Source organism: Gavia stellata, chromosome Z (genome assembly GCF_030936135.1).
Source record: "Gavia stellata isolate bGavSte3 chromosome Z, bGavSte3.hap2, whole genome shotgun sequence".
NCBI classification, from domain to species: Eukaryota; Metazoa; Chordata; class Aves; order Gaviiformes; family Gaviidae; genus Gavia; species Gavia stellata.
The window spans coordinates 45,517,364-45,533,303 of NC_082637.1; the positions used below are offsets into that span (position 1 = coordinate 45,517,364).

At 44.2% G+C, this 15,940-nt stretch overlaps 1 protein-coding gene across 2 annotated transcripts in view; it reads left to right on the forward strand.

The window, feature by feature from the left end:
• Nucleotides 1-885: 885 nt before the first annotated feature.
• NTRK2 (neurotrophic receptor tyrosine kinase 2) overlaps nt 886-15,940 on the forward strand; it is a 202,804-nt gene continuing 187,749 nt past the window's right edge. For both annotated transcript variants that reach the window (XM_059833218.1, XM_059833217.1), the window contains exon 1: nt 886-1,094. In XM_059833218.1, the coding sequence (XP_059689201.1) occupies nt 886-1,094 (209 nt within the window). The remainder of the gene's footprint in view (nt 1,095-15,940) is intronic.

The following is a 15,940-nucleotide window of genomic DNA, read 5'->3' on the forward strand; positions in this document are numbered from 1 at the left end:
GTGCCCCCCGGCAAGCTGTCCCCGACTGCGCCCGGCGGGGCGCACGGGCCGCGGGGCGCTCCCCATCCCGCGGGGTGCGGGCGCGCGTGTGTGCCTATGTGCGTGTACGCGTGTGTGCATGTGTGTGTATATGTGTGCGTGCGTCTGAAGGCTCAGGCGCAGACTGCCTATTGGTATCTCCGCTTCGGCACCCTCCCTTCTCTCCCCCTCCCCCCTCCTCCCTCCCTTGTTGCTTTTGTCTTTTTTTTTTTTTTTTTTTGGTTTCAGGCTCGTTTTGTGGAGTTTCTGCCCCTCTCTGCGTCAGCCCCACGTCACTTTGCCGGCAGCTCCCCGGCTTGGGCTGGAGCAGGAGCCGGGGCTGCTTTATTATCAGCTGGAGGGAGGAGGAGACGGTGCGTAAAGCGGCGAGCACGGCGCCCCGAGCCCCGCCGCCGCTGCCGCGGGCTGCGCCTGCCTCCCCGCCCGCCCTCCCTCCGGCGGGCAGCGGCCGCCCGAGGCCCCGCAGGTAGGAGCGCAGCCTCCGCCACCTGCCCCCGCCGCTCCGCGCGTTTTGCAGCATCATCGGGAGCCGCCGCGGGGGCAGGCGGCGCCGCTGTCCGCCCGCCCGCCGGGCCGGGGGCAGGTGCCGCGCCGCGCCGGCGGCCCCGCTCGCCCCTCTCCGCCCCAGTCCTGCCGCAGCGCCCCGGCTCCGGCTCTCGCCGCTCCGGGGAGCCCCCGGGCCGGCAGCGCCGCGGGGCGGCTGCGGCTGCGGCGCGCCTATGTGAGCCGCGGCCGCGGGGTGCCCGCCCGCGCCGCGGAAGGCTGCGCACCCTCCGGGCGTGCGCCGCGGCGGCGGCGGGAGCAGGAGGAGGCCGTCGGGGCAGCGCTGGAGTGAGCGGGGGCGGCATGGTGTCCTGGCGGCGGAGGCCGGGGCCCGGCCTGGCGCGGCTGTGGGGCTTGTGCTGCCTGGTGCTGGGCTGCTGGCGGGGCGCGCTGGGCTGCCCCGCGTCCTGCCGCTGCAGCTCCTGGCGGATCTGGTGCGCGGAGCCGGCGCCGGGCATCGCCTCCTTCCCCGTGCCGCAGCGGAGCGCCGAGGGCGACAATGTCACCGAGATGTGAGTACGGCCCGGGCCCGGCCCGGCCCCAGCCCGGGCGCGGGGGCGGCGGGACGGAGCAGCCGGGGGACGCTGCGGGAGGGGGCGGCGGGCGGCGGGGAGCTTCTCCGCCCCGAAGGGCACTTGCTCCGCGGGCAGATGCGGTGGCTGGAAGCCTAAAAGCCCGGTGTGATTTAATTTGGGCGCGACTTCCAGGGATACCGCTGCGAGCCCATTTAGATGACACATCCTAATTGCCCGCGATGCGGTTCCCGGCGAGCGGGGCGGGCGGCGCGGCGGGAGGTCGGCGCGGGGCTCGCCGCCGGCCGCCGCGGGCCCGCGGGGCCGCTGGGGAGCGGGAGGGCGCGCTGGGGTGCCGTCTCCGGCCCCGTCTCCGGCCCCGTCTCCGGCCCCGGTCCCGGCCCCTGCCCCGGCCCCGGCCCCGGCCCCTGCCCCGGCCCCGGCCCCGGCCCCGGCCCCGGCCCCGGCCCCTGCCCCGGCCCCGGCCCCTGCCGGGGGGCGCTCACCACACAGACCTCACCTCTGCGGCGGCAGCGGATCTGGAACGGAGGGGTTATTCTATTTATTTTTTGACTTTCGCTCCCGCAGTTTATTCCTGCGAACCAAGAGGTTTGGTGGGTGGCTTCCCCCCTGCCCCCAGATCTCTCCTATACTCTTTTTCTATATATTTAATAAAAAAAAAGGGGGACAAAAAAAAGAGGCGGGGATGCGGCAGGGGACAGCAAACTATCTTCCCTGCCCTGGCCATAGGCGTGTGAGCCTGCTTTGCCCTTCTTAGTAAGGTGGCTGGAAGGAGAAAATACTGAGCCTGCAGAGGAATGAGCATCGTGCTGTCTCTAAGCAAGTGCTGGAGGATTAGGAAACCGTCATTAATAGTGAGGAAGGTGCAAAAAGTTTTTTTTTTCTCTCTTACACATGCGTTGCTTCCATCCTCGTTTGCCTGCAGATGGGTGTGCGAATACTGTAGCTTTTTGTGTTCAATCCTGCATCGTTTCACAGCTCTGTACTTCGTGGCGTCCACCATATACGTTTCCTGAGAAAAGCTGCAAAGGCTCTCGCTGAGCAAAAAAATTTTGGATGCTGGACTTGCAGATGATAGATCTGGGGGAAAAAACCTTCTAAAGCTGTTTTGTCCATCTCCATATTTCCCAGTCCCTGTTGTTTCTGGATTGTTTCCCGTGGCATTTTTAATGTAAAAGATAACAGAGTATTTTCCCCATAATCTATACGATTTCTCACTGTTCACATTCTCCATGCTTTTTCTCTTTTTCAGCTTCCTTTAGAAACAATATAAAAATACTGTGAAATACTGTGTGATTTTAGATTAAATTTTAGCCTTTGGGCTGCCTTTCTGCAGTTTGCTGAAGTCGATTTGCTGCATTTCCCCGCATGTCTTTGGGGAAAAAGCTGGAGACGTTAATTTCTACTACTCATATATGGCCTACCTTTGGTAGATTTTTAGGACCTATGGTAAAGAAACAGTCTTTCTGAGTTGTTACAGCAGTTACTGTTTCATATGTTTGTTTAATATTCTGTGGATTGCTTCATTAAAAAAAAATTGCTTTGAGCTATGCATCTGTGCTCATTTTCATAGTCTTTGCTAGCCTTATTATCCAGTACTTTCAATTTGGAGGTGACAGAGCAATTTCCCCCTAGAATTTAAACTCTGTTTAAAAGGCCAGAGGAGAAAATACATTTGTAAATATGTATTCCAGCCATGATCAACTTAAAACATGTCCAGTCATTTTGCATTGATGCTTTTGATTTTCAATTTCCTGTGTTTTTTGAGCATCACTGTCTTTACGGTTCTTTTCATTTTTTACTGTATCATTCTGTGACATTGCATGTTGTTGTGTTTGGTGATCTAAAAATAGTTTTGAGTCATGGATTTCTCAGGAGATGCTGTTGCACGTATTTAAGATGGTCTTTTCATGCTTACTTTTAACATAAAACACAGAGGCCCTTTTATTAGTTTATAGGCATACATTAAAAATTGGACTGCGGTAGCTGTTACGTTCATTGTGGGAGCTCAGTAAACAGTAGATATGTAGGGAAGAGGTTCTAATATGGCAGGTACAGACTGTGGAAACATTTTTTAACACTGCACATCTTGCTTTATTCTAGCTAAGAAACAGGTTTAAGAGGCTGGGGCATTGCATTTTGCCTAGGAAGCTTCAGACCTGATTTTTCTTTTACATGCTGTATAGATACAGGAGCACAATTCCATTGGTCTCTGGTGGAATTACTCTTGGTATAAACAAGGTTGAGAAGAGCATAAGACAATTCATTTCTAGTAATTTATTCCCATATATTTCCTGAGTGTGTGTTGAAACCAGTTCTTCTTTTGTTGCTTATGTCCTGCTCTTGACGGGAGTGGATCCCGCAGCCCTAGGCAAAACATCCAGAGGTGCCCTGGGGCACGTGGCTTGAGTCAAGATCTGCACCTGGGCCATATGCACTGGGAGTGTTGGGATAACTGCATGGCTGGGGTGGGCATGTGGAACCCATGGTGGTGCAGAGGGTTGGCGGCAGGCCAGGTGGATGGCACCAAGCAGGCAGGGTGTGAGTGGGCAGTGAGGGTTTCCCTTTGGTTCCCAGAGCTAGGAGGGAGAAAGCTGGGGTGGTGCTGGTAGGGATAACAGAGCTGTGGTCCCACGCGCCAGGAAGCCTCCACCACTTGATACCTAGGTGCTTCAGCAATTTTTGGCCCATATTAAAGCTTAATAAACACTGTCCTCCCAGTCCAGCTATTTCGTGATTCCTGGATGGATGCCCCATCCAAATCTACTGAGAGCAGCAGAAAGACACGCAGAGCACTTCTGCATCAGCCCTGTGAGGGACAGCTGCTGAAACTTGGTGTGGGACGGCATAGGAGTATTTATGCCTGGTGCTTTTCTTAGTCATTTTCCTCACTCTTTCCCTTCCCAGTTGTTTTTGCATAGTTTTCTATGAAGGTGAATAAAAGACAGATTCTGAAAACCCTCTGTCTCTAACAAGATTTTAGATTTGTCCAATTGGCTAGGGTGCTGACGTGGGCTGGGTTTTATCTGGAAAGCATGTGCCAGTGCTAAAATTACTTATCGTAAGAGCTTAATCGTAATAATTGTTTGGTAGTTTTGATATTATTAATGATAAATTGAACTCCAGAGTGAGATCCTGCATTAAAATCATGATAGCAGTCACTGAAGCTCACATTAGGAGCCAAGGACCAAGAGTGGTGAGAGTAAAATGAGTACATAAATATTGTTAAATGCGTGCATTGTAGGCACAATAGCAAATAAATAGTCCTTGGTGAGATCTACTCAAGCAAAAATATTAATAGGATAGTAAATGAGTAATTTTTAAAGTGTTCAGCACTTCTTGTAAAAGAACTGGCCTAATATCTTCTCATTAAGTAAAATGTATCGTTAGTATATCTTAGTGTATATGACTCTTCAAAGACTTTGATTTCAAAGTGTCTTCTTGCAGTGCAAGTATATTCCTGGCCTAGTTTCACACTTCTGGTATCAAAAAGATACAAGATCTGGTATCATCTCTAATGGGTTGACTTATGATTATTCAGGTGAATGGGGTTTGAAATTAATTGGTGTATTTCAGGAAGAACTGCTTGCCAACAAAATAGTAGGTGACTTTTAAGCTCTTGCCTATTAAAAGAGAGGTGATTGTGTATTGCGTACATTTCAAAACCACAAAATAAATTTCTAATGCAGTTATATAAAGCACTCTGGAATTGTTAATAAATAAGACAGGATAAGTAATTTATAGAGTAAATTATTTAACAAGTCATGTGAGCTTGTGCTAAAAAAAAGGCATGTTTAAATTCATATGAAGCTCAGAGCTGTTGGTATTTTGGGTCTCTTTCATTTTAGATTTCTAGGCTGTTGTAAATTTAATATAATATAAAACTGTCCACAAGGCTCCTCAACCCCCAGCCCCTTCCTCCTCAAGACAACTTTTGGCTGTGCAGCATTGCATGGCTTGGCTGGATTGAAAAGTTATTTATGGTGACTTGGAATTGTACAGTAAGACACAAGGCATCAGGCTACTAACTATTAAAGGGGTTTTGGACAGTAGTGACGTAATAGCTGCTTTTAGGAATTTGTCTTTTTTTTTTTTAAAATCTTCTTTTAAAGGTCTGGGTAATTGGTTAAGGTGAAAGTAAGTGTTACGAAAATCAGTTTTGTAATTTCTAGGCTCTAAAACCATTCAACCATTGGGTTTTGTATATACTGGGGTTCTTTTTTTCCTCCCAGGAAACCTTTTGTATGGCTTCTTTTGGTCCTTGTCCTTCCTGTTGATGAGGACTGGTGGGGCTCCTCAGGGTCTCCACGGGGCCTGTCTCCGGCAGGCTGAGACAAAAGAGCTCATGCTGGAGGTGGGCAGCATCCTTCAGGACGCACTCAGCGCTGTGCAGGGTTGGGCTGGCAGAACACTGCCTCGCCCTCTATGTCTCTGGTCGCTCAAGAGTTTTCAGGGAGGTTTGGGATTTATATATTAAAATGAAAGCCATTTGTATGAATTCAAGGATTTGTTCTTGAATACGTTGTTTTCAAGAAACTTCCACTTCTTTCCACGCTAATAAGAAAACAGAGGGCCTGGCAGTTCAGCCTGTGATATCTTTAGGATGGCATTTTCCAGTTTTCTCAGGTTCTATTTTTATTTTATTATTTTTATGCTGACAGTGTAAGGGAGAAAGTAGCTTAGCAAGATTCTAGATCCCAAATCATTGTAAAGGAACAGCTTTTACATAACTAAACAAGGACCTTATTTCTCCATTTTGGATTTCATTATAAGGTAAGAGGGAACCCTGCACCCCTTGTTCTCTTTGGATTGCAGTTCTCTCTCTCCCCTGTTTGTGATCTGTCACTGCAAGAATGTCTAACAATATGTCAATGAAGGTGGCCATTCAAATATCCTAGCCCAAGCTGGACGAGTGTAGCAGGAAATGAAGAGTAATAGATGAAAAATGGAGCAGAGCTCTAAAACCATCTCAATGCTTTATTGATGTTAAACGTATATATTTAGCTTGTTACATCTGAAAAACCCCTTGTTGAAAACTGTTCTTTAAAAAGTGAAGCACTGATTTTATACATTTATTAATTTAATTACATTTCAAATGGAGAAATAAATTCATAGAGGTTTGAAAGCCATATGCCTGTACTGCCTGGGTGGTGAATACGCTCTGTTACTGGACGCTGTTTGTGTTTGCTGAGATCTCTTCATCCAAATGTACATAGGCACATAGCTGCTATTAAAATCAAATATAATCAGTATGTACCTTAATTCCTGTTCGATTGTGAGCCTATATTTTCAGAAACTGCATAAAGCAAACCAAACTACTCCCCCTCCTGAAATATGCATATGGAGATCCTGTTTCTTACATAGCTACTATTACCCATAACATTGTACAATCATAATGGACTTACAGGAAAGGAGCCATGCCATGGAAATTCTGTTGTGAATATGCAAATTTTTTTATTTTCATGGAAGAACATGATCTGCATTTAGTGCTGATCGTCAACAGAAGTTATAGCTGAAACTTAAACATATTTAATACCAGTTCAGCTATTCTTGTTTCTGGCTTGTGTTGTCATCAGTAGGATACATTCTTGAAGAACACATTTCAGGTCAATATTCTTTGGTTCCTAGGCAAGGCCTGAAGAAATGAGATTTTTTTTGCAGAAGTAAAAGAAGGTGGAACAAGGCAGGCCCAAGGCATTTTCAGAGGTGGTTTAAGAGATTGTAATCTCTGAATGGTGTGACTTGAACCAGCCTTTTGCTAAGCCTGCTGGTCCTGATCCAGCAAGGTACTTAGATGCCTTTTATTTCAGGGGGAAGCTGAGGCTGAGATTCTGGCCTTGTTAAAGTCAGTGGCAAGACTGGATGGAATTACTGTTTCACCAGGGTAGAGTAGTTTAGGGGACACATGCGAAGGATGAAAAGAACTTTGATTCAAACGTTTTCCTGCCTGTTTTAAGTTTGGAAGAGGAGGGGTCTGTTGCTCTGTTATTTGATGTGTTTTTGACTTGCGGTTTTTCTTGATCTCAAGCGTTTTCCTACTGTGTGAAGACTAAATATGTTGAGCCAAGAGGAAGCTGAGATCGAGTATTTTAGAGGGGTCTTTTACAAAGTTTTAGATAATTCTGTATTGAAACGAACCTGCACCGCCATGTGCAAAACAGTAGCAGCTGCAGTCACTACAGGAGCTTGTGCTGGATCCACAGAGGACGTATGGTTCACTGTATAGTTGTCTGATGTATAAATAAAAAAAGGGCAATACGTTAATCGAAGTTAGTCCATTGCTGAAACAGAAAAGCAGTGAAATGGCAACACTTCCGAGTTCCTTATGGAAGAGTTTGTCGACAGAGCTGTGGCTGGGGCTGGGCAAGTTACCTGTTTTTCCTCGGGGTTTGACAGTTGAACCAAAAGAAATCTTCCAGTTTTACATTTGAATGAAATTATTTTTACCTTTTTTGTTTCCTAACCATACATGTAAAAATAATTAAGGCTGTATTCAGCAGATATCCTGTGAAGCGCGGATGTCCCACATTGCTCAATCAGATGCTGTATTCCATATGAAGAGCGTATAGGACGTGACTTTTCCCATTCTTTTGCAACAACTGTCTGATTTTCTGAATGCCAGACGGCACAGCAAGCACACACAGATAAATCGTGCACATACTGGGCATGTCAGACTTACTGGGCATAGATGCGGAGACTTTCCACAGCATGTGCTGCGGATGTCATGCGCTGGACTTGCTGATCGTGTCTGGGGCTGTCCCAGGCCTCACCATTTAAAATCTGGCAACTCCCTACAAACTATATAGCGAAGGCACTTAACTCAGCTGGCTGCTCTCCTGCCAGCAATGGAGAGCCCGCTTCTTCCAGGAAGTGATTCAGGAGGCTAAATTAGGTTCCTACTGCAAATTACCCGATGGAGGCGTCCCCTTTTCTCTCCACTGCCTATAAGAAAACCTTGGGTACTTGGTTCACTGGGGTGAGTGGAAAAAGCAAGACCTTCCTTTTAGCGAGCAGGGTCATGATGTGGCATAAGATGTTTGTGCGGTCCCGGATGAACCATTTCACCAGCGCATTCAAGCAGAGCATGGGTCTGAACCAAGGTCTTCCATGTCGGCATCTTAACTACTGTCCTGTATGGTGTACAGATGTGGGATTGCCTCGGTTCTTCCTGTCTGAGTCGCCTTACTTGGCGTGGAGTATTTAAATGTGCTTTTGGGTCAGAGACTGGGACAGTCTGTTTAGCTAAGCGACTGTGACGCTTATTTGTGTAGTGAGACAGCTGGGTCCTGCTCCACTGAGTGTTCAATTACGGCAAAAATTAGAACAGCACGAACAGGTAAGGTTGAGACTGCCCTCTCTGAGGTTGCTTTATAGTATGTTATCTTCTGGGAGACTGGGATTACATTCCCTTACGGAGAAGAAGGAATTGAACCCACAACTTCTGGATGCTGCTGGATGCTGCATTATTTCCAGCATTTCTTCCAAATCTGTGGTCTTGTACCTCACACAGACATGTTTTGGGTTTTTTTTTGTTTTTTTTTAAACAGGTGAATCTATTCAGTGAATATGGGTCTAGTTCAGGAAGGTGAAATTAACTTTTTTTTTACCTTCCCCACTAGGTGGGTGAATAATCTATTGTATATTCATCTTTTACTCGCCCTCCAGTCTTGCCTCTTGCTAATTTTTAGAAAGAGTTTTTCGACCACATTATGCATACTGTGATGCTCACCTGGTAAACACATACACTGTACTCTCCTGCTGGGAGCAGTTCTGTTGCCTTCATGGGACTAACTATGTAGTGTACTTAAGCATATGCTGAAGTATTTTACAGTTTAGAGTGGTAGCAACAGAAGTATCTTTTGAAGACCGTGTATTGCACACATATTTATACATACACACAAGATTTTAAACTTTTTGGTTTAGATTCAAATAGATTATAAACATTTTGAATGGACACAAATCCACATGTGACATCAAGGCACCTAAATAGAAAAATATTAATGCTGGATACTACTTACGCGCTAGACATCACTGCAGATCCCGGACCATGTTTGTGTGCAGCAACTGTCTTGTTGCTGGAGCCTGTGTCGTTTGGGGGATGTGGACCTAGGTGGCACAGCTGCAGACATAGATACCACTTGTCCTGGAGGTGGGCATGGGTGGAAGAACGATTCTGTTGGTCTTACCTGCCCTGAACGTTTGTTGCAACCCTCCATGGCATTCCTGTCTGCATGGAGACTGGGCAGTTGTTTCTTCTGTTTGCTTGGTCTGGTTGTATGCATAGTTTTCACCTGCTGTAGAGCACTTCTGCATATTCTTACGACTTTTAATGAACAGTTTAACTTGAAGCAGTTTTGCTCATCACAGTGGGTATCTGAAATGAAATGTTTAGGAGGTGAGAGTCCTAACAGTTGGAGGTATCATCAAAATGTCTGCTCAATCTTGTATAATTGCAGGGGAACGCTTCACCTGCACGACGCACATCCTGGGGCAGGACAATGCTGCAAGGTGTGTAGGTTGGAGGAGTACTGAAAGACGTGTGCAGCGGTGTGGTGTGGTCATGAGAACCACAAGGAGAAACAGACTGGCGGATGAGAAAAAACATTACTCATAAGCAGTGGCAGGGACAAAAGCTGTAAAGGTCAATGAAGAATGCTATGAAAGTAGCGGTGTGAAAGGAGAAGGCAGCTTTGCAGAAATAGTGAAGAAGTTGGAAGACTACTGTAGCACAAGATGTCACCTTGTGAAAGAGATACATGCAGGGTGAGAGTTTAGTCTGAAGGTAAAATGTAGAGGTGATCTAAGACTTGAAATGATGTTAAAATGGAAAATTAATGCTTACAAAAGAGTATATTTTCCTGAAATATAACAATAAAGACATCCATGAGTGGATTGTTAAGTAAAGTTGGTCTCACTCGAGAAGAGACAATACATATATGTCAGGCAGCAGAACGAACAGAAATACTAAGAGAAGCCTGAAGACAGGCACAGGATGCTTGTTTGCGTGTACCATTGCAAGAGGGAATTTCCTAAAAATCAAACTGGCCAAGTACAGAAACATGGAAAGTTATGGAAACAGTGGCAGCAATGTGGCAGTCAGCATGAGTATTAGAAATACTCTGGAAACTGACAAATGTGCAGAAAGTGTAATAAACACTTTATGTTTATTATGTATAAATGTATAAAATCATTATGTTAATATATGCAGTGCAATTAAAAAACTACATATATTGTGAAGAACAGGATTCCTCAAGTGAAGAGAAAGTACTTTTTTTAGGAATGCTAATGGAAGAAGGTATAAATTCAAAAGATTGGCCAATTAAAATGAGGAGAAATGGACTGTACAGGACAGAGAACAGAATAGAAATAAATGTGATAAAAGAAAGTGAAATAGGGAACTGTGGAGAGCACATAAATGTGGAAGAGTGCCACTGAAAGGCTTTAGCAAAGAAGCAATTTAAAGCTGTTGAAATGCTCTCTGAAAAATGCATTGGTTAAATATAGCTGGTAAGATTGGTGTTGACATACAGGAGGTGGCAACCTGTTCTGGGCCTAGAAGAGTGAGGTAAATGTCAAGACAGCCAGTACCATGGAAAGTAAGGAAGACAACCCATAACCCTTTTGGAATGTTTCGATAGCAATGTGAAGGTGTATTTATGTATGTCTTCCATTTTAAGACAAGATATGGCTTGGAGAAGACACAGATCTGTGGTCAGGGCTACACAAGAAGTTTCACAGGTCTTGGGAAGGAGGCTGGGAAATCAGTTGTGAACCATGGCAGCAGATGGTATCATTTGAAGAATGGAAAAACATCTACCACTCCGTTTCTCTATGTAATAATTGCAAAGAGAAAGGGTAGAGATTATGACCATATGTAGACTCTCAAGACTTAAATAAAAACAGAAGAAGGAAAAATTTGCTTGCTTATGGAAAGGGGAATATTGTTTGAGATGTCAGGAGTCAAATTATTCAGCAAATTTAATGCATTAACAGGATATAGATGGATTTTCCTAGGTAGATGGCTTCAAGTTTTGCAGTTTCACTCCATCGTTTGGAAGTACTGTCTTTTGATCTGTATTTGGCATGAGGTGTATTGCATGCAGTGGATGAGACAGTGGACAGTGTAGCAGGTATGGACATATGTCTCGATAATCCAGTGAATATCAGAGCAGATTGAACAGACTATTTGACATTCCAAGAGCCAGTAATTTTAAACTGAATAAAGCCAAGTATTAATGTCAAACAGTGGAAATAATATGTGTGTGGGGAAGACTGACCTCAGAGGGAATTTCAGAGGGAATTTCTTATCTTGAATCAAAGAGTCAGGGAATATTGAACATGTCAAAACGTGGAGATAGGAAAAAGACTTAAAATGTTGTGAAGCACACTGATTTATGTCAACAAGTGCTTATCTAACTCTGAAGGATGCGCAGCTTACTTAGGACATCCCTTCCACAAACTCACTGCCTGAGCATGGGCGCCTGGAAAGAAGAGAATTCAAAGCTTTTGACATCAACCAAGATGCTTTAATGTTTTGATTCACTGAGGGACCTAAAAAAGATGCATATAAAGGATGGTTAGGAGCAATCTTACTGTGCTGTTATGGAACTGATGTTTTGCCATTCTCATTTGCATCAAGGCCAGTGATAGGTACAGAGGTGGTGTATGCAACTGCTGAAAAAGAAAGTGGTTGTGTTACTAGTCTTTGAAGAGTGACCGCACTAGGTGGTTCTGTAGGAGAAAGAAATGTCACATATATTTGTTTGTATTTATTCATTCCTTTGAGATGCTCTTTCTTCCTTGCAAGCCAAATAATAATAAAAAAATCAGTCTTATGTCTGCTTTCTGTCAAGAACTAATGAAAAGCCACATTCACTACTCTCCTTTTGTATGTTATTTAATGTGTGATTTTTAGTGTATATATTATAAAGGGACTGTACAGGAGTTTAAGCCTCTTCCTAACAGTCTGCAGAGATTATTTCATACACAGTGGATGAAGCATGTTTTGTAGATAAGTGCAACGTCAATGATTAAGACATATCTTTTTAAATAAATAGCTTATTGTCTGGCCAGCTGATACTTTTTTCTGACTATATCACGGAATATCAACATTTCCAAAACATCTTTGCTGAGGAAGATCTAGACTGTAGCTGTCAATTGTCCTCTGGAGAAACGTCAAAAATTGATGTCTTGGTGAAATAGCAAATATACGAACTTCATGGAACTCAAGGGGGAGGACAGGTCTCCGAATGGAGAAAATAGTTAAATAAGCTTTGCATGCATTTTGGGGAAAGTAATTCTGAAGGTGGAGCTCATCAAGGGCACGAATCTTAAATCTGGAAAGCTGTATGAAATGTCTTGAGAGCTTGCTTGATTTGGTAGTCTGAGATTTGAAGAGAACAGAACAAACACCTTGAAGCCAAGCCAGAAACGTAAGTAAGCCCAAGGGTGCATTATGTTTTGTTTTCCCTGCCTCTAAATATAGTAACTGTTCCCTTAAACTCTGCATTGCAGACATATTCATTTATTTTTGCTTTTGCCTTCATGTTTGCATACTCTAAAGAGGGAACTAAGGCTGGCTGGCAAACTGTGGGCTTTCCATTTCCTGGGGAGTTGTAGTCATAAGCAAGAGTATGGATCCGCTCCTGCAGTGCCCAAACACGATTGGGATCTCCACGGAATTCCCACTTTCTCCTGCTTTAAGCTGGGGGGTTGGCACTAATTGTTCAGGATGACGGCTTTGGAGAAGCAACTCTCAATGTGTACTACTGTGTACTACTAATTGGATACTACTAATTGGGTAATAATAGTACGTTGGCACAGAGCAGAATGTCTGAGCCCCACTGTCTCCTGGCAGTTGATGCAGCCACACATCAAGAACAGGGAATTCTTGAAGGTAACTGTGATCCATGACCTTGGCTGTGAGATGCTCAGTTCTAGATCTCCCTGAACAGCATGTTATCTGAATGTGGGATATGTGTAGTCAAGAATTTGCTCAAAAAATGGGCGTCACTGCAGCTGCAAAGAAAGATACCAGAGTTAATTATGTCAGCTCCAGAGCTGCTGTAATGGCACGTGGAGAGCTACCTCCTGTAGTCTTCTGTGACTCATGGTTACATACTCTAAATGGGAGGAAAAAAAACCCTAAAGGATGACTTAAGGAGCCTGTGATAGTGGCAATCAGTTTTTCACTCTATCTGAAATACAGAGTGATTCACAGTTTAAAAAAAAATACCACCACAGCACTTGCTCAGAATTTGTCAGGAGACACCAGGCAGCCAAGGAGTTGAGCACCTGTTTGTAAAATTGCTGAGTGCTAGGTAAGCCCACAGTGGACTAACTCAACACACTGCCTCTTTCCCAAGTTATGGCATGCTCTTTTAGCAGTAGAAGTTCTCTTTCTTGAGGTTGGCCTCATGAAATCTGGCACTGGTGGTACCAGATGGAGACGGCAAAACAGAATAAAATAATTGGAATAAGCCTGTGTGTCTGTAGAGAACTTGTCGCTTGTAGAGTCTGTATCATGGTCATTGCTTGCTGTTAGGGTTTCCTTCCTAGGCTGAGCTTGGTCCTATTTAGAAAGTTTTCTTGGTTGAGCAGCGATTATATCATTGGTCTCTACATCTGTCTGAAACCTGGCATTCCTGATATGCAACACTGTGTAGCTCTATGCTTCATTTTCAAACTATGTGAGTTCACACCCCTCAAGCATTGTTTTAAATTTGGGTTCAGAGGGGCTGCAAATGAAACCCATTTGAATCTGCCAAGTTTCATCAAGTATTGTGTCAAGCTTACAAATTTTGCATGATTTTGATGCATAACCATAAATCAGCCCAGGTGTGCTGAAAATGTTCCTAAGTTTTAGCATACCTTTTGATGAACTTGGTCTGACATTTGAGTTTGTAAGAAAATACAGCACTAGGGAACTTCACAGTGTTTAATTGTCGATGTTACCATACAGCTCTCCCAGTAGTGTAGACTAGGGATATACGTGACCTGTCATTAAATGGTAATTCATCTACTGACAGTTCAATGTCTGGGGTGTGCTGCCTTTTCCCTAAGGATTTCGTGAAAAAATAACTTGGAGTATAAAGTTTTCCCAAAGTTCAGAAAGATTTCACCAGGGAATGTTTATTAATTTTAAAAACTTTTTTCCCAGCTGTATGAACCAGAGCTAAACATATAATTGATTTATTTTTTTGGAGTGTTAAGAAAATATGTTTCCCATAAAGGGAGTTTTCTGGCAACAGAAATACTTCTGGAGCTGAATTACAGTGTTATTTGCTCGCATCTATATTGTTAAGACTAGTGTGCACTAGTTTTCCAGCATGTCCTTACAGCTCCAAATGGAGTAGTATACCTTAACATACATTAATCCGGAGGAAATAGAGTAAATCAAATAAGTTAGGAAGGCATACTTCTGCAGACAAGTTTTTTTTTCAGGTTAAGGAAAAGATTTGAAAGGTAGAGTGAAATCCTTTTTTGAGCTACTGAGGCACAAAATAATTTAGACTGCTTTAAAGAGCAGAACCTGCTTTCTCTTTGTGCTGTTGCAGTTCAGAGGTTGCTTCACTGACGTTGTACAGACTGTATCCATAGTCTTTCACATGTCTAATGAGCAGAAGTGAAGACCACCCTCTTAAAGGAGAACTTATTTGCAGGAGTTAACTCTTTTTTATGATAGGGTTTTAAAATATGCTTTCCAGAATGTTGCAGAAGTGGTGAAGTATGAGTGTGTAACATTATTCAATAGCTGCTCAAGTGTGCTGAGATGGACGTGTTATTGTAGGTTGCAATGTGCAGTCAGTAGGTGTGTGATTCTAAATGCCTCTATTAGAATTAATCAGTAGTTTACAAAGGGGAGATGAAATTAAAGGTCTGAAAACAAATATTGTTTACTGATGACTCATGGAAGGAGAGGCAGAATGCTGTAGTATAATCAAGTGAATAGTATTGTAGGCAGCCGAGGGCTCAGTTTAGAGGCAGCAGTCAGTGTTCGTGAGCTGGTATGTGTGATCCGATGGGGTGCTATCCAGCCAGGTTTTTGGTGGTGCTACACTTTGCTGTGGTGAGCTTCCAAGCGCCTCACGTGACTTCAGCCAGCCCTGAGTCAGGATGTTTTTCTTCTGTGCTACAATAAAAACCTTCGGTGAAAGAACAGGGTGGATATTCTTAAGGGCGGGTGGGCAAATTGCATCTCTCAGCGTCGCCCACTGCAAGTCAGAGCTTTTAGAGTATTAATGTTTGATGATAAGTAACATCAAGGTAGAGTACTTGCGAGGAAGGTAAAAATAGACTTCAGTTAGGAAAAGGTTTTATTTCAAACATCCCTCTAAATTAAACAGAACAACAGCTTCCCCTTACAGTGTACAGCTACAGTCATTGTACTCCTTTCTTCTCACTGCTATGAAATAGCTGCAAAGGCTTAACTTAAAACAGACTTCTTAAGCAAGTAAGGAAGCATAAGAGGACGTGACCTGCTTATGGTAAATTACAGCTGTCCACTCTCTCTTCAAGGATTTCCAACTGTGTGAAATTTGCTTTACTGTCATGTTCTGTACGGAGAGTGTTTTTACAAATGTGTTGCAGATCAGTTATTGTTTTGAGTTAGTCGCATTTAGCCAGAATTTCTTCTGGGTCCCTAGTCGAAGTATGGTTATGGAAAATCAGTGGTTTCTTTTGGTTCTCTCAGTTAGGAACTGGAATCATCAATTATTCACCATAAAGAGACTAGCACCAACTCAGAGTAAAGTATGCCCTCCCCCCACTTTTTTTTTAAGGGATGCAGTAAGAAAGGGAGAGAAAAGATCATAAATTCATGCTGC